At 36.6% G+C, this 24,886-nt stretch overlaps 1 protein-coding gene across 3 annotated transcripts in view; it reads left to right on the top strand.

The window, feature by feature from the left end:
* Nucleotides 1-23,764, top strand: part of SCEL (sciellin) — a 51,542-nt gene extending 27,778 nt beyond the window's left edge. For 2 of the 3 annotated variants that reach the window (XM_014955495.1, XM_014955494.1), the window contains exons 11-18: nucleotides 8,830-8,889; nucleotides 9,349-9,405; nucleotides 10,715-10,774; nucleotides 12,212-12,301; nucleotides 16,511-16,585; nucleotides 17,913-18,021; nucleotides 20,919-21,021; nucleotides 22,057-23,764. In XM_014955495.1, the coding sequence (XP_014810981.1) occupies nucleotides 8,830-8,889; nucleotides 9,349-9,405; nucleotides 10,715-10,774; nucleotides 12,212-12,301; nucleotides 16,511-16,585; nucleotides 17,913-18,021; nucleotides 20,919-21,021; nucleotides 22,057-22,073 (571 nt within the window). In that variant the 3' untranslated portion in view covers nucleotides 22,074-23,764. Of the gene's footprint in view, nucleotides 1-8,829; nucleotides 8,890-9,348; nucleotides 9,406-10,714; nucleotides 10,775-12,211; nucleotides 12,302-16,510; nucleotides 16,590-17,912; nucleotides 18,022-20,918; nucleotides 21,022-22,056 lie in introns of those variants that run through there. The other variant, XM_014955497.1, reaches the window with a different exon arrangement.
* The last annotated feature ends 1,122 nt before the right edge of the window (nucleotides 23,765-24,886 follow it).

Genomic DNA, 24,886 nt, shown 5'->3' with positions numbered 1-24,886 from the left:
GGCAAAAATATTAATTTACTTTCTAGTGACAGAGACCTTCTGCCTCCCAATTCTGACAGGATTGGCATTCAGTGGAATGCTAGTTTACAGCTTTTCTGCATGTTGATATAAATGATTTGCTGTTGCAGAGCTTATGTGAAGAGATTCAAACCTATTTTTCCTAACTGAAAAGTTAATGCAGTGTTTACAGGGTCATACATATCCTCCAAGCAAAACTGAGTAAGTTGTCCTTTCTTCAGTGATCCTTCCCAGTCCACCTCGTATAAAACATTTTGATTAACAGCTTCTTCTTCTGCCTTTAACTCCAAAATCCTCTGGGCTAAGCATTACACTGGTTTGGGCACACTATAAATTGGCTTTCACAGTTGACTGCAGAGCTCTTCTGTTCCCTTATCCTTGGCTATTATTGATGAAAAGTCTGAATGAGGACTCCTGGTACTGATTAGTGAGTATAGCGGTGTGGAAGGAAATGCACCCTGCTTCAGAATAAATGCCACTCTTTTCTCAAAGAACTTCTTTATTGTTTCTCAGTTATACATGGTGAAGACTTATACAGAGATAATAAAGCAGCTGGGGATGGCAGATCAAAATTCAGATGGGCCCATTATGTTAAGCTTTATCCAGTGAGTTTCATGACATACTTAATATATTAGAATCAGAGAATCACAAAATCATAGAATAGTTTGGGTTGGAAGGGACCTTTAAGGTCACCTAATCCAACCTTCCCTGCAATGAGCAGGGACATCTTCAACTAGATCAAGTTGCTCAGAGCCCCGTCCAACCTACTCTTGAATTATTCCAGCGGTAGGGCATCTACCACCTCTTTGGGCAACCTGTTCCGGTGTTTCACCACCCTCATTGTAAAAAAATTTTTTCCTTATATCTAGTCTAAACCCTCCCCCTTCTGGTTTGAAACCATTACCCCTAGTCCTAGTGCAAGATGGCTAAAATGTCTGTCCCCATCTTCCTTATAAGCCCACTTTAAGTACTGAAAGGCCACAATAAGGTCTCCCCAGAGCCTTCTCTTCTCCAGGCTGAACAATCCCAACACTCTCAGCCTTTCTTCATAGGAAAGGTGTTCCATCCCTCTGGTCATTTTTGTGGCCTTGTTCTGGACCAGCTCCAACATGTCTTTCCTGTGCTGAGGGCTTCAGAGTTGGATGTGGTACTTTGCTTGTGGTCTCACCAGAGTGCAGTAGAAGGGGAAAATGACCTCCCTGGACCTGCTGGCCATGCTTCTTTTGATGCAGCCCAGGACACGGTTGGCCCTCAAGTCCTTCTCGACAGGGCTACTCTCAACCCCTTCATCACCCAGCATGTATTGATGTATTCATGTATATCATGTATTGATACCAGGGGTTGCCCTGACCCAGGTGCAAGACCTTGCACTTGGCCTTGTTGGACCTCACAAGGTTCCCATGGGCCCACTTCTTGAGCCTGTCCAGGTTCCTCTGAATAGCATCCCATTCCTCAGGCATGTCAACTGCACCACTCAGCTTGGTGTTGTCTCCAAACTTGCTGAGGGTGCTCTCAACCCCATTGTCTATGTCATTGATGAAGATATTGAACAGTACTGGTCCCAGCACAGACCCCCGAGGGACCCCACTTGTTAACAATCTCCATTTGGACATTAAGCCATTGTCCACTAACATTGAGCATTGGCTGTTACCCACTATCCTAGACCAACTCTTTTAGTTCAGATTTGGAAGAGCCAGTCGGCAGTCTGTTGGTTTTGTCTTCTTCTATACTGACACGACTAGGTCAGAAATGCCCTTAAGGTTTTAGCTAGACTTTGTTAGTGTGGTGCTTGCATATTCAATTATGTCAGAAGAAGAAGCTGTTGATCAGAATGCTTTGTAGGAGGTCAGCTGGGAGAGATGACTGAAGAAGGACACCAGGTACAACTTATTTAGTATCACATTTAGAAATATTATATGTATCTTATAATCTATTAGAAATAGAGGATCATCTCAGTAGTTCTTATAATCATGCTCAGGGCTTTTAATCAGAAAACAGATGAGATCTATTAAAAATACTGTGTATGACTCCTTTAATAGATCTGCCTCTTAATTGCTGATGATGACAGAGTAAGCAGATGTGAAAACTCACTGAGTATGCTGGGATTTGATATGAAGTGTCCCACTGATTAAAGATGTTACAGCAAACAATCTGAAATTTGTGTTGTCCTTCAGTTTTCTGGTCCATAAATGAACACCTACAATATTGGTGTTTGGATATTATGTCAACTGTTTGTGTACCAGCAAAGAAGGATGATGAAATTTTAGGTAACAAGGCAAGAATGCCTTCAGGAATTAGGGACATCTGGAACCAGAAATGGGGTCAGCAAATCTTTTCTAGGTTAAGTAAGCATTCACTGAATGACTAAGCAGTTGTGGTCACATATTCTCCTGCCTGATACCTGAGGTTTCAGAGAGTGGCTGGGGTCTATTTAAAATATCTTCTCTCACTCTCTTTGCCACACACATCCAGGATCAACTACAATTTGGCCTTAGCATAAGAACAATCAGAATAATGTGATCAAACTTTTTAAAATCTATTTTTGATGATTGTTTTCTTCATTGCCTTCAGAATTGCAAATACAAACATTGGAAAGGTTTTCATTGCTTTCATCAAAAAAACCGATGGCATCACTAAAGCTCTTTCTGTAGGCATAGTTCATGTGTTTCCTGTTTCTCTGCATTTGAAACTTTATCTGACTGTTTTCAAGACAACACCCTTACTATTAGCTGTGCTTGAATGTCAGGATGTGATTAATTTGTGTTTTTCTTCTTTTTGATGGTAATCTGACTTGTCACCAGTTAGACCAGAATTACAGAATTATTATCCACTGAAATAACTGAGATGCACAAACATATCTGACAGAGCAGAAGAACTGAAAAGTATTAGAGCTTTGTCTCAAGTGAACTGAGAGAATGCAGACCAAAAGTCAAAGTAAAATGGAAGCAACTCAATTTCTCTAAGAACATAAAAGGAAAAAGATTATACTTTGTGATTACATCATACATTCATTTTTATACCTTTAAAGATTAGTTCCAATACCTGATGGGAGCCTACAGGAGAGATGGGGAGGGACTCTTTATCAGGGAGTGGAGCGAAAGGACAAGGGGTAACGGTTTTAAACTGAAGAGGGGAGATTTATACTGGGTATCAGTAAGAAATTCTTTCCTGTGAGGGTGGTGAGGCACTGGAACAGGTTGCCCAGGGAAGGTGTGGATGCCCCATCCCTGGAGGTGTTCAAGGCCAGGCTGGATGGGGCTTTGAGCAACCTGCTCGAGTGGGAGATGTCCCTGCCCATGGCAGGGGGGTTGGAACTCCATGATCTTTAAGGTCCCTTCCAACTCCAACCATTCTATGACTCTATGTCTATAGGTCTTTTATGCATTAAATCAAGGAAGACATTAGATACCTAAAATGAATAAAATTAGATAACCCAAAAGAGATTTTTTTGGTAAATGGAGGAACTTTTGCTGATATTGATTCAGGGTCAGAAATATTAAGCTTTTGAAATTTAGCTAATTTGTGAACAGCTTGTCACACAGGCCCTAAATAATCTCCCTTTATGTTTGTGTTTGAGAGGCATAGACATCCAAGATATCACAGAATAGGAGTTTCTGTTAAACTAAGCCATAAATTGTGTATGCAGCCTACCTTGGCAGCTTTTTCTAAACCTACTTTACTTATTTTCTTTGTTAGCCTTTTATTCTGCTGGACTCTCTTCAGTAGTCGTCACATTTCTAATCCTGTTTTACACAAGCAGCTAGAGGCAAAATAGCAGGCTGCAGCAGCAGTTAGTGGTCAACAGCTTTATACCATGAAGTCCAAGTTGGTGCAGTTGCACATAGGTTTTTCTGCCCTTCAAAGTGGGGCTTTCTTGTAGATTCATAGCATATTTTAAGCACTTTTTCTGCAAGGGGATGTTAAAAGAAGAATAGACTTTATTTCTGGAAGTGGTCATTTACAGAGGGAAGAGAAAATGAATTGATAGAATTGTCTTCCATACTTCAGTGATGATAACAAGCATGCCTAGGTCTTAATCTTAATCTTAATCTTAATTTTTTAATTTTATAATAAATTAATAAATTTTTTCCATACTTTATCCTTTTGTCCAAAATGTGACACAAAATCATCTGTATTACTGTTCCAAGTAATTTTATACAGAATACAAAAATTTATATTTGTTATCCTAAGTTAGGTGGTCCTAAAAAAATTCCAGTCATATCCTGAGGCTGTATTAAAGTATTTTATCTTCTTGAATTTATGAGCAAACAATATATTCTCCTCCTGGCAGGCTGTCTGACCTGGCTCATTCTCATCCATTTAGAAGAATACTCACCCTAGGCAGAATGTTCACAGTGATGTAATGGCTGTCTCTGAAAATGCTATGCTTGGAGGTGGCATCCGTTGGAAGGAGCTATGAAAAATGTCATCATCTGTTACAAGTCACCTACCATATTTGAAAGATATTTCCCCAAGTTTGTCTAAACTTCTGTGTGTAGAAGTTTTATGCTGCTGTTTCCCATCATCATCTATATTTTTTAAAATCGTTGGCAGTCGCTGAATTCAATTCAGCAACCTCTGGATACTGAAAAAGTTTATTTTTCCAAATGACAGTTATGACAACAACTGGAAAGACTTTTCCACAACAGCCTTTCACTGTGTGTGATATTCTGATAGTCAATGAGCTTCTTTAATGGATGAATATATAGGTTAGTCTCTTCTCCATTTTAATACTTGACATCTCTTTTAGAAGTGTTAGAAAAGATATAAGTTGTATTGCTGATTTTTAGCGTGCTAGCAACTCAAACGAAATCTAAACTGAAATTCTGTTTAGGCTCTGTGTTGCAAATCCACTCTAATTTTTAATGTGAGACTGTGTTATACAGTGATGTCAACACTGGTGCCCACTGTGTGTGATTGCTAAAGTAAATGTAGTTTTGATAACAATGAGAGATTTAAAAAAAGTTAATGAATGCCCTGAATCTAATCAGATAAATTCTGATTTATCCACTATGTCTTGCAGCACCTCCTACTTTACATTTTATCCTTTTACAAATAACAGGTCTCAGACTTTAACTTTAGTTGCTAATAACTTGAACTATGCTTGAATCAGTAGCTTGAATTCGCTTATCCTATGGCCTCTCTTTTGCACTAGCCAGCCACCTCAAGGCAAAGACCTTGCAAGATGTCAGCCCTGCTTACTTGCTGCAGTCATGTCAAGCAGACGTTTCATAACTTGAACTATGCTTGAATCAGTAGCTTGAATTCGCTTATCCTATGGCCTCTCTTTTGCACTAGCCAGCCACCTCAAGGCAAAGACCTTGCAAGATGTCAGCCCTGATTACTTGCTGCAGTCATGGCAAGCAGATGTTTCGTGAGGGTGAAAGTTTGAGAAGTGTATCTTCTAAGGGTTATGTTTTACAGAAGTTTTGTTCCACAGGAACCAGGGCTGCACAGGTCAGTCTGTATATGGTTTTGTGCTGTAATCTGCAGCTACAACTGTTTCTGTTCACTTGTTAGGGCTCTTCAGTGTCAGCATTCTATAAATCAAGCTGTTAGTTGACAGTGTGCACATGCAGCCTAGACTTTTATTGCTTTTGTTGCTATCCCTTTGGGCAGCAAGTACAATCTTCCTCACAGGCCAGTCAGTGATACTCAAAAGTACTGAAAATAATGCACGAGGAAGTAAAAAAATGCTGTTGGCTGCAAAGTCATGATGATTTAAAGTCTACAGAAGGGAACTAACTCATTTATCCCTCGAGTTGCACCAAGGATTAATATGGGCTAGTAAGCACATTTCTGAAGGGATGATTCCTAAATTATTGGAAGTTTGTAAGTCTATTCTTTTTTTCATTATTTTCAAATAAGCCGTAGGTCAGGGTTGAACTATTTTAGATAACTCCTCTTTTCTGATTTGAAAACTCTGTCCACAGCAAATGAAGCATTTTAAGGTAAATAAATCTGAAGTTACCTGGGAAGAGTGTTAAAATACATAGGAAAACTTAAAAATATTGCATTTCAAAGCCAGAATCTTTCCTTCTGGTCTTCAGAGAGTTTCTTCATTCCTTGTTTACAGAAAAATCTTATCTACAACAAGAACAAGTATATAAGTGATATAACTTCCCAGTGTTCTACAATCAATTTATATAGTATTATTAATTCAATTATGAAGCATTAGATATAAAATCACTAAGATATGTTCACATCTCTTACAAAGATTATCACAAAAAGTTACAGTATTTGGGCCTTGTGGTGGTACCATATTTATCTTCATAGTATTTGGTTATTTTTGTAGGAGGGTGTCTTTTAATTAATATATCTGATTCTGCAAGAAGAACCTCCAGGAATTATTAAAAAATATGATAGGGAAAATTGTAAAAAAGTAAATACAATATTTTGTATTTATATACAAAAAGTATGAGTAAAAATTCCAAATGTATTTAATTTACAGAGCTAAGTCTCATAAAAAGCATATTGAGATTTGGTTCCCCAAGTGCTTATATTCCTTTGAAAATCAGACATGGGAGCGTACTGGCCTGCAGGGCAGAGCTTTGCTACTGTCACAGCCTTTCTGTTGCTCCACGCTGTGAAATTCAGCAGAAGTAAACAGAAAGGCTACTGATAACCCTGCTGAGTAAACTGCGTATAATCCCACGATTGCAGGCAGAATGAACAGGAGTCCCAAATCTTCTGCTTTGTATGTTTTGGGTGAATATGCCACACAGAGGCTGATATATGTATCTGAGGGTTACCTAACACATAAAGCTCATAACTGAGGTAGCTGCAATTGCAGAGCTTCAGTAAGCTTTGCAGAAGACTTGAGATGCATATTTCAAAACACCTCCAAGAACATAAAGGAATGGACGATGCAGAAGACAAGAATAATAATGCATATTTTACTCAAGTCAAACACATGCACAGCTGGAGGTTTTTTCTTAATAAAAGTTGCAAAAATATAAGCAACTACTTCAGGTCTTTAATAAGACTTACTACCATTTTAGTGTTGCTGCCTCCAGTTACTGTGGAAGCAACGTGCCATCCAGTTAGTAAAGGAAAACATATTTTTGATAACTGCAAGACTCCAGCTTCTGGAGAAAAACTCTGAAAAGTATGAAATATGTGATAATATAAAGAGAATTTGCAAAAGTGTATCATATGTAGATTATTTGTTTATTACTGACTAGTATGGAATTCTAGCTACCTGGCAATAGACTTTCCTTGCATTGAACTGGTTTTGTTTCCTTCCTAAACAAAGAAAGATCCTGATAATCTCATCAAAGGGAGGCCACAAAGCTGACAAACACGATCAGGAAGAAACATGAAAAGGCTGTCTTTATCTTTCACTGAGATGTTGTTTTGTGACAGAACTGTTCAGAATGAATTACAACTACTTCAGGTCTTTAATAAGACTTACTACCATTTTAGTGTTGCTGCCTCCAGTTACTGTGGAAGCAACGTGCCATCCAGTTAGTAAAGGAAAACATATTTTTGATAACTGCAAGACTCCAGCTTCTGGAGAAAAACTCTGAAAAGTATGAAATATGTGATAATATAAAGAGAATTTGCAAAAGCGTATCATATGTAGATTATTTGTTTATTACTGACTAGTATGGAATTCTAGCTACCTGGCAATAGACCTGCCTTGCATTGAACTGGTTTTGTTTCCTTCCTAAACAAAGAAAGATCCTGATAATCTCATCAAAGGGAGGCCACAAAGCTGACAAACACGATCAGGAAGAAACATGAAAAGGCTGTCTTTATCTTTCACTGAGATGTTGTTTCATGACAGAACTGTTCAAAATGAACTGTCAGTAATGAGACATATAGAACGATGTTGACTACCAGGTTACAGAGCAGGTCCTGCAAGGGGAGCGCTGTCGCACCATCATAGGGCATCGCTCTTCCCATTGTTTTCCTTATAGGAGTCTATCTTTCAATTTGTTGTAGCAAGTTAAGGTTACTAGATAACAACTTTTCAGGTAAAGTTGCTGAAAGTTTTTCAGTAGAGGAGTTTGCAGATGGAAAATGCATTTCCAGAAACATTTTATAGAAGCATTAAGACCAGTGCAATCCCTTGAAGAGAAATAGAGGCAGTCAAAGCTACATGCCATGTTTTGACTTGATTCAAGGAAGATTTTTTTTTTCCTTACATCAGGTAATAATAATGATAATAAGTCACATCCTATTTCTCTTATGGAAGTTCAAGAATCAGTGGATGGAACTAGTTCTCAGCATCCCTCAGTTTAATCATGACATTTCTTGTGAGAAGGGAGATTTTAATTGCAAAGGAGCTGGTCCAGATAGCCTACCAAATAGAAGTTTTGACTTTTTGACTGATTTAGCCAGAAAGATTTCATCCATAATTACTTTTTAAGTAAGAAATTATTCATACACATATCAGGAATACTTGGCTGGTTGTACTATCTGGTAAAGATTCTTGGTAAAGATATCACAGCATGTTAGAGGTGAGGCACTCCTTGAAGTTGTCCATGAGGCCTGTTCAGCAGGAACTATCCTTTTTGACATAGTATTAGGTATAACTTGTTGTATACAACACATAATTTTGTCCTCTTACTCCAGGAAGACTGTGTGCTTATGTGCATATGGGGGGGGGGTTTCATGTGTCTGTGTCTATGAATATTTTTGAATTACTAAAATGTTGTATGCTTTGACCTTTTCATCAGTTTAATTTTGTCTTTCACAAAGAATATGTCAATTATAATTTCTTTTTAAGTGAGTATTTAATTTCGCTAATTGACAGCTGGCTATACTAATTGTGATTTGATCTGTTTTTTTGTTCTGTCTCTGAAGGGACCAAGATCTCGATAACGTCATCAAAGTGAACTCAAGTTCTTTCACAAGTGACAAGGAGTAAGTCTTCAAAGCTTCTCAGGCCCTGCTTTTCTAAGGCAGTGAGTAGTTTGTAACTATGAGAATGTCAGGAAAGGTAATGTTGCAAATCTGTAAAATGTTTATAGATTAATGAGTAGCATTCCTTATACAGAATGATGAATGCAAAATACAGATCAAATAACTGACACATGCACTATAAGCTGAACAAGTAATATTTATGGCAAGCTATCATACATGCTTCATATGCTTCCTTAATAGAGCTATTAAAGAAATATTTAATATAGTTAGAGAAGGGGCATTAAAGAAAATATTGTAGAACTCATGGATGATAAGTGTTTGCAAATTTTGAACATAAACTTAACTAACAGTTTACTTTTTTCCTTTTAAATGTGTGCATAAATATATTTCTTTTACAACACTTTACCTTTTCCCTGATAGGGGGACTATTTTAACAGTTGTATTTGTTTGTTGTTTCAGAGGAAAAGACCTTGAGGATTTTACTGAAATAAATGCTGCTGGTCAGAAAAATAAGAGGCAAGGCTGTAATAATCTTTCCATTATATACTTATAAAAAGTTTCTGGTTGGTTCAATATTAGTATTAATAGGTTCTGTTCTGTAAAAATCATTAGAGGAGTTGAAATTAATATTTTTATTTGATTTAAACCATGGAATTTTAATGTTTTTTAAGTTCCTCAATAAATGCAGGCTCGTAAATATAAATAATTGAGTGTGGAAGAAATGCAGGTAGTACTTGACTTTATCTTATTGGAACTCTAAATAGTCAATGAAGGACCATCAAAGTTCTTCCAATTAATGTGAAATGCTCAATCGAAGTAAAAAAGTGTTCTTTAAATAAAAAAGAGGAGTATCATAAATAATTTTTTGAAAATCTCTTTTTTCTTAGTATCATTATTCATTTTCAAATGAGAACCAGTGTGGACTTTTTTAATCTTAAACAATTCTTCAATGGATAACATTATTATTTTTAATGACATACCATTTAATATAAAATACTGATGTAAAATTATGTTCATAAGTTATCTAGATGACATATGCTGATATATGAAATTAGCTTTTTCATAGCCAGCGATTCACAAGTTGCTAGTATAAATGTGGTCATATGGTCCTAGAGGTTGTATACAGCCCTAGATAACAGCAGTTGTAAGAGGAATCTGGGCTGGATAAAAACGAGCATAACACATTTTGGCAGCCATTTCTGTAGCTCATGGTGCTGGTGCCTGTATTGAATGAAGTTGTATTATCAAGCTGAAATAACAGAGCCATAGTCAGCTTAGAAGATTTAGTCAGCAGGCCCTTCACCTTTGGCATGGCAACACAGTGTGACAGTGGTCCTAAGTGGAAACAAGACAGATTCAGACTGGAGGACTGTCCAGCAGTGGAGAAGGTTGCCTGAAGATTTTATATCATCTTGTATCATCTCTTGCCTTGGAGGTTTTCAAGATCGAACTAGGAAATCTCCTGAGAAACTTGCTCTGACCTTAGAGCTTTGAGCAGGAGGTTAGACCTCCTGAGGTCCCTAAATTCCAACATGAATTATCCTGCAATACTATAATGAGCTTAGCATTTTTGAGTAGTTTGTCATTCTTCAGTAGTGGAGAGAAACTGAAAAATATTGAAGTTTGAACTGATAACTCTTACTCCAAAACTAACTGAACGCTTATGATATGGAACAATTGTGATACATACTCAATGTAGTAAGGAATCTTCCCCTTGAAATAAGGATATTTTTTTCTTCTTCAACATAAATAACTCAACTGATTTAATATTTTTACGTTGAATCAGATAATTTGATTAGTTCTGAGGTCTTTCTGTCTTTCACAGAGATCAGGACCTTGGCGGTCACACTGAAGTCAAGTCTGCTGATGATCAAAATAAAAAGCGGTGAGACTCAATTCAGAGTTTGTATGTGTTTAATGTAGTATGAGAAGATGTGAATTCCTAATACAAGCAAGCATGATTTGCATTACTTAAGTTATCTGTATTATTTCTAAAATATGCCTGATTAACCAAATAGAATATAGCTGCATGTATTTTGATAATAAGTAATGACTCAAACTTATAATCTCTTGTAGTGAATGAAAATGCCTGGTGATAAGATCCTCATACGTATTTTTGTGCTTATCTAGGTGTTTTGTGAACTCAACTGTTAATATCTCAAAGAAATATAACTAAATGCATTCATAGTTTAAAAGATTCACTGCTCCTGGGTTTCATCATTTGGAAAAACTAAGATCCATTTTGGCCAATTAAAGGGAAGTTATTATTATGTTTTCAGGTACCATTCTGACAGTGTGTTTTTAAGTCTTTCATTTAGCTGTATATCTAAATGAAGAGGAAGAGCTTAGATATCTTTATACACAAGTACTTCTGCTATTTTTTAATATGAAATATTTTTATGCTAGCAGTCTCACTTGACAGTCTGACCAAAGAAGCATATAGTGAATATGTACGGTGAATGAATTTCTCCTTCAGTTCTGAAAGGGGGCCTGCCAGATGAGGAATCAAGCACAATAAAGGGTGCTGCTTCATGCAACATGCTCTGCATATAAAACAGGGACCAGCACTGAGCAAGGTTCCTTTAGCAAAGCTTCAGACCTTGGCAAGCTCACTGAAATAAATCAAGCTACAGACCAAACATCCAGACTTAAGGCTTATAATCATCAAGTTGTTTCAGAATATAACCTTTGGCAGAACCAAACAAGAGCAGCCTTTGTCTGGGCTGTTTTATAAAATCATCAAAAACATTATTAGCATTTAATCCTTAAATCCTATAATTTGTCTGACAAGGTTTATTTTTATGTTTGGTTGCATGTCATGTTTGTGGCAGGGAAAACTGCAGGAGACAAGGTTTCTGCTGCTTGAATTGTCATCCTGCTTTTTGAAATAAGATCCTATGTATCTGTTTAGCTGGTCATTTCTAATCAAAACATCACTGTAGTATATATATATATAAAAGACTATTTGTAACTAAAATATAGTAAAAACAAGAATAAAACTTTACAGCCAAGAAAATGCAGAATGCACTGTTGAAAACCTCAGTGGGCACTTTGAGGAAACTAGAGTTCAATTAAAGTTAGATGAAGCTTGTGATATGAATAAATGTACCAGCATAAAACAGAGGTCAATGATTCAGTTACATTTCACAAGCAGCAATTTACAACAGTGAGAAAAAGATAAATTTCTCTTGCCTACTGTTATGAGCTCAAGCTTCTACATTTATGGCTGTAAGTGTAACTGAAAGCTGTGTAGCTGACAATGATTTCTAAAAAATGCTTGTTTTCTTGTGGTTTGGTTTTGTGGTGTTGTGGTTTTTTTTAGGACAACCAAGCAAGCATATGAAAATCCTCCAAGGGCTCCAAATAATCTCCCAGAGATAAAGTACTCCAGTGACAGTCAAAGAAAGACCAGGTACTGTGGACAATTAATTGAGAACCATAATGTCTAAATTGTCATTTATTGAAAAAAAAAAAAGAAAAGAAAAGAAAGAGAAACCGTCTTTATGCAAGACATTTCAGGGATGTTTAGAAACCTCACACTGGTCTCTGGAATCATGCCAGCCCCTTTCCAAATTCTGCTTCCAGGAGCCCACAAACAGAAGCCCACAAAACATAGCTCTAGTGTACAGGGTGGGGAGCACAAGACATACCCTGTGTAGCTCTAGAGATGTAGCTGAGGCATGAAATTTAGGAGGGCAGTAAAGCCAAAATTCTTATATAATCAATAGAGGAAAGGCATTTCCTGCATATTTGATGCAGCGTGCTCTCAGGGAGCTTATTTCTCTCCAAGGCTGTAAGGAAAACATTATGCTCTTCACTCAAGTGCCTTGTTAAGTTCCTAAAATGACATGGGATGAATCTGATCCTCTTACCCCAATCACTGAAACTGCAACATGGATTTCTGGCTTTTTGACCCAGTAAAAGCTTCTTTTAAAACCATTTATGTTGCAATACTCTTGCTTTAGCTGGATTCTGTCTCTACAAGCACATGCATTGCAAATCTGAGTGAAAAAATGCGATATAGGGCTACTTAATAGAACTTAATAGAACTAACTAAACACCAGATCTGTTGGTAATAGAAAATCATTGAAATAAAGGAAACAATATATTTTTCTTCAGTCAAAATGTATTTTCAAGTAATATGATGACAAAACCCATAATATATAATTCTTGAATGAAGAAACTTTTTGAATAAGGAAAATCTCTCTTCAGTAGCAACCCACTCATCTATGTGGACTTAAGTATTAATGCAGACAGGACTTTTTAAAGGCAGTCCAATATCTAAGGTGTGCTATTGCTGTATAGCGGTCATGAATTGCCAGAGTCAAGGCTGATGACTTGGAAGGAAGAGGATAAATCTTATATTGAGCCTTAGTTAATAGGGAAAATAGCAGTTGCAGCCGGGTACTTTATGGGAACTATGGCCAATGTCCCAATCCTTAAGCCTATGCACACCTGAGCCTTGGTGTGGCTATGACTGGGCACAGGGTCTTTGCTGTCTCATTTTCTTACGTTTTCTGTAGGATGTTGGAGTGCACTTGAAATTTGTGCATTCTGAAAGCTCTGCATGGCCTTGAAGGCCAAGTCCATAAACTGGCTGAGAATAAAAGAAAATCCAAACAGCATACAATTTTAAGGCTCAAAATGAATATTCAACATTAGCATTTTGCAGACATACAGCTTGGGAGGTGTGGTATTGTGGTTATCTTTGAAAATAAAAATAGAGAGCAATAACAAGAATGGCAGGGCAAAGAATGTGTTTCAATATGCAGTGTTACCTCACACTCGACAAAATGTATACCCCCTACCTGAACCTGTAATCCCAGTTTAATTAATGAAAGCCTACTTGACGAATGGTCTTTGCAGGGTTATTCTTTCAGGTTTTATGCAACAGGTTCTGCAGAGTTGTTGAGTAGTTTGCTGTGTAAACAAGTCGCACTGTAGCAGGTAAAGGAGTGAGTGACACGAACTGGAAGAAGGGACTTGGTCAGACAGGCAGTTCTCAGGCTGCATGGTGGCTCACTTTTAACTTCGTGTCTTGTCAAGCAGCCAGCCTATGCATTTATTTGAAAAGGTTCTGAGTTTCCTCACACTTTCAGTTGGCAAGACTGTAAACTAATGCTTAGAAAGTATTTTTGCTGTAGCTTCACAGTTTTTTGTTCTACACAGTACAATTTATTTTTTTTTTAAGATGTGATTATATCTATTTGTGTGCATTTCAGCCATAATACTCTAGCCAGTTAGTAAAATCCAGGGGACCCTGTTCTCTACACTAGGACGAATGAAAGCCTACTTGACGAATGGTCTTTGCAGGGTTATTCTTTCAGGTTTTATGCAACAGGTTCTGCAGAGTTGTTGAGTAGTTTGCTGTATAAACAGGTCACACCGTAGCGGGTAAAGGAGTGAGTGATACGAACTGGAAGAAGTGGTTCTGCAGAGTTGTTGAGTAGTTTGCTGTGTAAACAAGTCGCACTGTAGCAGGTAAAGGAGTGAGTGACACGAACTGGAAGAAGGGACTTGGTCAGACAGGCAGTTCTCAGGCTGCATGGTGGCTCACTTTTAACTTCGTGTCTTGTCAAGCAGCCAGCCTATGCATTTATTTGAAAAGGTTCTGAGTTTCCTCACACTTTCAGTTGGCAAGACTGTAAACTAATGCTTAGGAAGTATTTTTGCTGTAGCTTCACAGTTTTTTGTTCTACACAGTACAATTTATTTTTTTTTTAAGATGTGATTATATCTATTTGTGTGCATTTCAGCCATAATACTCTAGCCAGTTAGTAAAATCCAGGGGACCCTGTTCTCTACACTAGGACATGTGAGGAAGGTATTTTTGCCTATACAACTTTCTATAAGATAAATAGTGTTATTTTCAGGCATTCTGCATCTAATGACCCCTATTATGTTGAGTGTGCAAAGTGCTGTAGCTTCACAGTTTTTTGTTCTACACAGTACAATTTTATTTTTTTTTAAGATGTGATTATATCTATTTGTGTGTATTTCAGCCATAATAATTTAGCCAGATAGTAAAATCAAGACGACACTGTTCTCTACACTAGGACATGTGAGGAAGGTATTTTTGCCTATACAACTTTCTATAAGATAAATAGTGTTATTTTCAGGCATTCTGCATCTAATGACCCCACAGTACTCACTTTGCCCTGACTTTAACCCTTATTTAACTGGATGATTTGAAGCATCAACCTGACTAAGCACTAGATGCTGCAGCTAAATAATACAATGAGTTAAATGAAAGGTTTAGGGGAAACAAGCTTAACAACAAGCACAGACAGGCCCATGCTTTAGAGGAACAGAGAGGTGACATTCCTATGCCATTTTTCACTACAGCAAGAAACTTTAGGCATTTGCACCATCGATATACTCCACCCTGTGACAAGTGTTGTGCATGTGTCTAGTTTGGTTGGGGAAAAAATAGCCAGAAAAATTATTTCAAAGGGCAACCACTTAGCTTCAGTTTGCTTTCCTCCTTAGTAAGCTTACTTTCTTCTTGCCTGAAATGTAAATGGAGCACTGGGTGTTCAGTTGAGAAGATACTTTCTCTGTGGTGAGCAAACCCAGGTTTTCTATGTAACTATTCAATAACAAGCCTATTGTTACATTCTATGAAACATAAACAAAACATTTCTCATTTAAGCTTCTCAGTAACTGTGAGATTTTAATAAATGTCTGGTGTTGCATAGAAATCAATTAAGACATATACACATTACAAAAGACAATGTAGAAAGTGTGTCTAGGCTGTGTAACACCTTACATAATAATGCTATCAGTCTGTTATGCTTTCCCTGAAAAAAAGACATGTTCTGGAAAATACGCAATTACAAAAAATTGCTCCTAACATTGCTAAACATTATTCCAGAATGATATGAAACATGTAATAATTACCATATATCTTATGAATTTCTGGAGGAATAGGATAATTAAATCAGATCACAAATGTTCAAAGCATGTATGGCAAGAGGACTTCTTCGCCTGTCACGTACGTGCTCATCCGTTCCAGGCAAACAAAACTGACAGTTAAGCAACTAGAACTGCGACTGTTAAAAAAGGAATATTTAACTCCCCTGATAGTTAAATTCAGTATATTCTTTCCTACTGTGATGCAAGGAACAATACAGTTACTGTAGTGAACACAAATCACATACTGAATAGTTTGTATTATAAAGACCCTGACTCTGCTTCTAGGGACGTGTAATTCTGTTTGGCTGTTTGACAGCTCTTTGAGGACTAATGAAAGAAGGAGACAAAAAGGGAAAAAAATACAGTGTGTCACCATTTCCTGATATGTATCATTTATGCTTGGATATCAGCACAGGTAAAGCCAACACCATCATGTAGATTTTGCTCAATGGGCTTGTTGATTTAATTTTGAAATGCTGAACAGAACACAGTCTAAGGACACTATATTTCTAGTTTATACTTTTTTATTTAATATATTTTTCTTGACGGTTGTGAAAATACAGGAAAGGAATTCATCACCACGTATGATGATTATTTTTTACAAGCATGTTACATTAGTTTAATTTGCGTATTGTCATCATTGTAGTGAAATATTTAAAAATAAAAAGTACTGTTTGGTGATTGCTATGCACTCACTGCTTCACAGCAAATCGTCATATGGTGCCTATGAAGAAAATATAACTGGAAATACCATCAAAACTGTTTACTCTACTTCTGATCGGTAAGTACACATCAATAACATTGTAGAGTATCAAAGGACGCAGACATTTTGCATAAGTGTTCAAGTGTTCAGACAAAAGAGAGCACTGGAAGTCACCATTAGGCTCATCAGACAGCTTTTCCTAGAGCTCCCTTTCAGTGGAATCTTGCCATCAAATCGTTAACACAGTTCAGCAGCCTAATATTATGTTAGGCTTGTCACAGCTGACATTTAAAAATATCTATAGAAACAATAGTCAATGCCTTAAGTGATAGCGTTGGCTTTGTGCTTCTGTAGGTCTCTACCTCGGGCAGCCACTTTGCAAAATTTCCTTCCTTTCTGAGAATGCTGTCTGTAATGACCAACTTTGTGTACAGATGTGGAGGAATAGGCTCACATTACAATGCTGTTAAAAACTCTGTGTTTTCACATCAGTTAAGATATTCCCAAATATAAATAGAATATTTGCTGAATCAGTAATATCAGTAATTTTCCCTTCATGGAGAAAAAAAATTAAATGGTCACATTTACTGTGCCCAGTTCAGATAATTTGTACATTTCTATTACTTGGAAATACCAAAGCAGAAAAACTTGTATCCTTTCCAATGTAAGATGTAAATCTGGGAATGATTAAAACTTAGTACAATGGTTTATCATTGAGTGGCAAGGAGCAAGACCAGTTGATTTTGTAGTGTAAAACCATCACCAATAGTTGTATCTAGAGACAGTACAGATTGATGTCACACAAGAATGCAAAAAGAGCTGAGAAAATTTTTTAAAAATATTATTGTTCTGAGTACCAGGTAGGCTGTTCTATATATATATGTGTTCACTGTAACTGCCACAAAGGTAGGATTTCTGGCTGCAGTGCAGAAAGCTGAAAAGGTTTTCAGGCACTTCTGTAACACAGAGGAGAATTCTCTGTCATCAGACTGATCACGCGATGGCAGTTTAAATTCAACTACCAATTTACTTTTGTGTTTAAAACATTAAAATCACTACCCTCCACTTCATCCCCATTTAGCATACGTGTTCCCAGACATTCAGCAGCTTAATATAGTCTTATTACTGCTTGAAATCTTTCTGTTCACCAAAGAAGACCATTCTTTCTATCCAGGTATTTTTGCTACTTGGCAATTACGCTTAGCAATTTGCCCATCACAGCAGCATGTATATTACCCCTGTCAACTAGAATGGAGGGAATACACACATGACATTTTTTCCATTTATGGCCATTGCAGAGTACACAAAGGTCTTTCCCATGTAGCACACTAAGTTTATCAATTTTCTCCTTGAAATTTCAGTGGTAGGTCTTTTTCTGACAGCTGATTTTATATTTTATGCACAGGAGTATAATTGGAAAAGATATATGTACATACTGCAGGAAGCCCTTGGGCATAGATGCCAAAATGATCCTAGATGCCTTGCAAATTTGCTGTCATTCGACTTGCTTCAAGGTAAGAAGACTTCACCTGCTACTAAGACATATAACTTGAATGTAATACCTGCATTATATTACACATACAATAAGAGAATATTTAGGCCTTAGGCCTTCTCCACCTGGGAGAAGAGGAAGGCTTGCACACTGAAGAAGAAGATTAATGTGGGAAATACTAATCTCTCTCTCTCACCCCTATGCAATACCTTCCTCTTTCTTTCCATATCTCTCTCTCTCCCACTTCATTTAATCTCCCTCTCCCCACATCTCCTCTTTCTATTCTCTTGCAACCACAAAGAGGATAAAGGATGCAGTGGAATGTATCCTGAATCCCCTATGCCTTTATAAACCTTCATGTTTATACATGCTTCCAGTCTGATATAGTGAATTATATCCTACTTACACTTTTTTCATATTGTAAAATTTTATTCTACATCTTTTTTTTTAATGAAGTTTTGTAAATGTTCTTGATTAAGTGACATCTAAAATCGTGGCTTGTGGGGAAGCCACATTCAAAGGCATTAGTAAGTGCAATAGAGTTGAAATAAGCAATAGAGTTGAAATCACTTTACCAATTGGGGTCAAAGAATTGGCTAAAATTCAGGTCATGGGGATAGTTTTTGCTGTAGGATGAAATGGTGTTGAAATTGGTTATGCCTTTCCTTCAGTCTTATTTATTAAAAATCACGTAAAAGCCTTTTTTCCTGTTTCCAATAAGAATGAAAGCACAGAAGAAATTTTTTTGCTTGCCATTCCAAAGCCTAAGCTTCAGCCTCAGCCTAAAATTTGCTCTTAAACTTTTCTCAGGGTAAGCCTAGCAGTGCTCAGCCCTGTGTTCTGTTTGCTTTCTGCTTCATTTGTCTTGATCCTGCTTGTATCTCCACACAGAGTTTGTTGTTCTGAGAAACAATACTTGCAAAATCACCGCATTAGCATAGCTCATTTTTCTGCCCAGTCTTGCATAGCTTTTGCTTCTGACAGCAGTTTTTTTTACCTAGTTATTGCATGAAAAGTAACCCAAACCAGAATACAGCAATAAGGTTGTACTTAACATGTATGAAGTTACATATGCTTGCTGTCTCATAGGGACTTTCTGAGCTCTGTGAGCTCTAAAAATGCAATGTCTTCCATGGAAATTACTTCCTCAAATCTGTTATTGCAAGTTAACACAAACTCTGGTTTGCTTCCATTCTTTTTAGATGGATCAACCCATATAAAGAGGAATGGGCTTTTTATGCAGTTAGGAGAGTTAACATGTTGGTATTGATTGAATTATCTGTTAAGTATGTAAGCTTATTTTTTAAATTATATTCTTTTTGCTGCCTATTCCCAAGTGGGGACCTGTCTGGCCAGCAAAATTCAGCTTAAATTTTGTGTAACTGCACTTCTATGAAAAGATTGGCAAAAATTTAAACAACTGATGTAAGTCTGTGGTTCATGCTTGTAGTTATGTGTTTAGCTAAGCATTGCAATTTCTCATCATTAATATTCATTTAGCTCCTTACAAATACTGTGTATCCATTAGAGATTTGCATGTGGCTGACAGCAGTATAAGGTCTTTGTTTCCTTGTAAAGGTATATACCAAAAGTTCAGTGAGTAAATAATCCAAACTGTAGGGTTATTGCTCTGTATAAAAATGCTAGCTAATCTTGGTGATCAAAGCTTTGAAAACATTCCCATCCTTTTGCTGATTTAGACAGGGAAACATAAAATGAGTGAAGAGAGTAGACTGTCTTAACGGTACCTTAATACCAAGAGCTTATGCAGAAAATATATAGAAAAAGCATATTTCTGTAAAAATGGGGGAAAAAAGAGTTTTCTAGTACTCTGCCATGTTACACTAATCAATACTGAGTGCTCAGTTTCAATTTCATACTAGCTCTAATGAGCATGTGTAACATATTGTCTGGATCCTGGACCTAATAATTCACAGTACCTTTAAGTCAATGGTGTTGACATCACACAATTCCTTTATTCATTTAGCAGCAAAAGAATGTTCTGGGTAAGACTGTTAATTTTTAACTTTAATAAAGATTTTCAGTCCAAATTTATCTGAATAGACAGCCATTGTGAAAATAATGGAAAGGCTTAGAGCCCTCCTGGGATGGCTGGCATTTTGGTTACTTAATTGCACTGTAAAAGTAATACTGATTTTCACTTAACAGAAGATAAAATATCCTAAGAAACCAGAATTTGCCATTCTTTTTTTAGTTTGCAAAAGAAGGGTCAATTTTGGTGTCAAGATTCTGGTTACAGATTGAATTACTTTGCTCCTTGACCCACTGTAGGTTTTCCTTTTGGTCTTGGGAAGTCAGCCTCTGTATGTCCAGGTATTTTCATAAGTGAAAAGTTGGTGATGCTCCTCTATCTCAAAAATTAGCTTTTTGAGAAATTTATGAAAGCAATGTCCAGATTCTTCAATAATGGGAGACATATTTAATGGCTAAGATAAAGTATCATAAAACATTTTTAAATAAGCAGGTTTAGATTCTTTAAGATTTAGTCTGAGTTGCATGATTCAGTCTGATCACACTACCGTTACTCAATGAAGAAACAAAAGGATCTCAAAAGGGTGATTCATGTTATTTTAGAATAAATTTCTAAGCTAAGGCAGAGAAATTATTCTTTGGAATGTCTAGGGGAGGTAAGGGGTTGGTGAGTATACAGAGAACTTAGGGAACTAGTAAAGACTTCGATATCTGATTTTTAGATGTCTAAAGGTGAGATATTCAGATGTCTCATGTAACGTTCACAAACACTACTGTCTCAGAGTTCACAGTTGATGATATTGCAGTATTCATAAGCCCTATTCTGGTCTGAGGTTGCTTACTCCCTAAAAGACAGCCTATTGGGAAGGAATATTAGAGAACAGTTTTGGTTTAATTTTTCATATTACTTATACTTGTGTGTTGAAGTGTGAAGTATGCAAAAGACCACTGGAAGATCTGAAAGCAGGAGACAGCATTTGGATTTACAGACAAACCGTGCATTGTGAGCCTTGCTATTCCAAAATTAAAGGTAAGATGCAAGATGTATTATATTGAACATAAGAAAAGCAATGTAGAGAACTTCATTCAAATAATTTCAACTTATTACAAGAGAACTATTTCTTTTACTCATTTCTGTGTACTTAAATCTTTTCAAAATATCTCATTCTGTAAGACTGGGTCGCTCAGGATGATATCCAGCCCCAGGCTGCAGACACAATAATTGCTCTGCGCCTGTGAGGGAGATCTTTTAAGGTCTCATTGTAATTTGTAGAGTCCTACCTGTGCAGTCAATAGAGACACCGACAGTGAGGCAATGGCATCTTGCCCAGAAAGTCACAAGAATAAATTGCAAGACCATCTGAGAATCAGTTTGTTCTATTGAAATGAATAAGCCAGGGTTCAGAGGTATTTTCACCTAATGTTGGAATAAAGAGAAGATATAAAATCTATTAAATCCTAATGAAAATATTATACTGAGTACCATTTTTACCTTTGCGAGGAGCATAGTGACTAAACAAATGTGCAAAGCAGTGAAAAATGATGAAGCTTTTGTTTTATTAAATTTTCTAAAAGTTGTTTGAAGTCTTCTCTGTTACAACAATTATTAATCCATACTACTATAATTCAGTACCTGTGCAACAAATAAAGACAGATGGAAACCTAGATGAAATGTTCTGATGAGCTGGTATTCACCTACGTACTTCTTCTGAGATAAGACCATGTTAACTAAAATTATATTAATCAACTTGTTTTGTTAAAATCTTTGTGTAATTATGCCATTGCAAAATGTGATGGGAAGAGTGAATTTTGCAATTAATCAGATTATAAAATCAATATGGCATTGTAACAGTTACAAACCTGTAGAAAGACATACCAAGGATCTGTATATTAAACATTATAAATTGACATATCCTGGTCAGCAAATGACAAGATGGAACAGCCAGACTTTCTAAGAATCTCTTCAGATTTTCTAAAAAAATAAATTGATCTAAAGTTTCATTGTGTCACATTTAGAGAATTCTGTTTTGCTTGGCATTTCTGATCAATCTTTTCTCTCTTGCAGAAAAATGGATCTACTAATTTTGACATACAGAAAGTGTGAAAATGAAGTTCCACTAGTGTTTAGTTAAATGTATTGGCTTGTCAATTCAAACCATTTTGGAAAATGATTAATTTTTATTGCTACGAACAACTACTCTAAATGCAGTCCTACTGAATGGTTCCCAAAGGAATTAATTCCGTGAGATTTTAGGTGCCTTTTCATACACACATTCCAGGAAGCAAAACAAGATATTGTTCAGTTTATTCATCAGATCTGTGAAACTGCTAAACTGTATGTAAAACTAATGATAATTTATTGAAATTTTCTGAACAGCAGCACATACTTACGCGTATGTTTTGAAGAGGCTGTATTCTCTTTATTGAAATCACGTCTCCTCAGACATAAAGATCTGTTATCTTTATATAGCATGAATGAGATTAATCTCATCAAAGATTAGTCACTTCAAAGACAGTTATTCAGTGAAAACTACTGTTTTCATATAGAGTGAGGTGGGTTCACTCTGTACCTTCGAGGAGAGACGTCAATCTCCAGAAGAACATTCTTTCCACGTAACTTAAATGATAGCTCTAAGATGGAACAAATCATCTTTGGAAAATGCATCTTTATGACTGCAGAAGGGATTCTAAACAAAAATTGTTATAGGGTTTAAATTAGAAATATCCCACTCCGTGTTTGTAATTCTGGTAACTATTTTATTAGCATTTTTTTAAGAAGTCCACACTTAATAGTTGCCACGAAATCACGAACTACATACTTTGCATGACATTATGTTGTTGTATTTATCTTTCCTACTTTATTAAGCTGACTATCTAAACACCTTGTATGGATTCATCTTGCCTAAATTTAAACATCTACAGTGTACTTTTAAGTTACTTATCTATTCTGTCTTTACAGTCATACAAATAAGTAGGTAGTTTTTAGGAAGTGATTCAATTGGTCAGATTGCAAACACCTATTCTACCGTGAGGTTAACCATGCTCTGAACGTACGTCTTACTCTCCATAGTTTGCAAAGGAACCTGGAGCAAATAGTTCAGATTTCTAGACATCTACATTAGGCCAGATAAAATCCTTCCTTTGTGACTACAGTGAAAGCATTTTTTTTTCCCTTTTGGACAGTGTATGTGTATTAAAGTCCAGAAACTGAAAGAAGAGTCCGTGTTTTGTTATAATACATTTCCACAACACTCAATATTAGCTGCCTTATTTGCCTAAAATAATAAAAATAACAAATAGTTCAGTGGTTTACGGGGCAAACAAAGATGTTGACATGTTGACTACTAGATGTTTTAGATCTTAGTCATTCAGAAATGATTTTTCTCTCTTACCTCTCAGCTGAAAAGGACTTCTTGGATATGATCATGACAGAGTTAGAGCTCTCAGAGGCTGCTGGACCTGAGCAAGAGCTTAGAAGGGTGAAAAGTGCCAAAGCCATAGATTGGTATTAGGCTGTTGAACGGCTGTCCCAGCCAGACTTTATCTCCTCGTCTGCACATTCAGTAGTGGAGACAGGATGTATGGGTGTCTGCATAATTTAAACCATTGGGCCTGCAGCTGAACCATGATGTAATCTGTCTTGCCTGGCTTAAAGAATGTTCAGACTGATATGTAAAGGAGCCATGAAACAGTAGATAGTTTGCTTTGTTATTTTTAGGAAAATTTGTTATTAATTAGTGGCAGTAGCTTTAATAAACCTGTTATTATACGTATTTTTTCTGGTGTGTGTCTATTGCTTTTGATGACATATTCCAGTTAAACTACACTCAATCCTACCCGGTGCTGCACCAGGAAATGATGGTACTTGCACATCAGGTAGAGAAAATCAGTGGTGAAATTTTAATGTTACAGTCACAAATTTGGACCTGTTCAGCGACCAACGGTTATTGCTGAGGCTCAGTTACAATGGAAGATATTAGATACTCATTTGAGGCAGCACATCAGGATCCAGGATTCCCCAGCATTTGAGGGGATGAGAGAGTTTTTACTTCACTCCATCAGAGGCCAGGAGCAAACTCTGGATCCAAATATCTGCTACTTAAATGCTCACTGACAGAGAAGTAGCAATAAGAAACAATAAATAATAATTCCGTGCTCATTAATTCATCCTTGCTGAACGGCCCTGGTAATTTTGCCATGTGTTTTTTTGTTATTTTTTATTATATGTTGTAAGTTTCCTGAAAGGAAACACCGGTTTTGTGATGCTTGGTATTTACCATATAAAAGCCTGGATGGCAGTACTCATTAAAAAAAATCATATTAACATCTCAATACCAATGTATCAAAACTTAATTGTTTTTTGTCCTTTTTGCATATCATTAGCATGTGGCATTTTATTTCTCTTTGACTAGTGCTTCCATGAAACAATCCAAATGAACAGTTTGCTGGCAGCTGTTTTAATGAACGCGTTATCTTCAATAATGCATTAAATTAGACTGAAAAGCTGTATTGAGCTATGATGTACTAAATTATGTGGGGTTTTGTGATTCATCAGGCCCATTTTCTCAGTGTGTAACGGATACTTTATTTTACAAAGCTGGGGCATAGCTCTACAGGGGGGGAGAACCAAGCAGTAAGAGGAAAGGAGTGAAATAATGCATATAATGCATATTGATGCATTTAAATATGTAGATACTTCAAAGCCACTGATATTTATAAGAACAAGGAATGCCACAAGAACTGTTTTGCTGTATTATTATAGTCTGTTGTATCCTGTGTAGGTTCTTAGAGAATGCTGAGTCTGAGCATCCCTTCCTTAGCAGTGCTTAACACAAGGTGACAAACGTCTGTCACATTGTCCTCTCCTCCTCTTCCTCCTGTAATAAATATCTCTG

The sequence above is a fragment of the Calidris pugnax genome, unplaced genomic scaffold (genome assembly GCF_001431845.1).
Source record: "Calidris pugnax isolate Ruff unplaced genomic scaffold, ASM143184v1 scaffold153, whole genome shotgun sequence".
NCBI lineage: Eukaryota > Metazoa > Chordata > Aves > Charadriiformes > Scolopacidae > Calidris > Calidris pugnax.
Note: the sequence above shows the minus strand (reverse complement) of the source record. Positions and strands in the feature narration are given on the sequence as shown.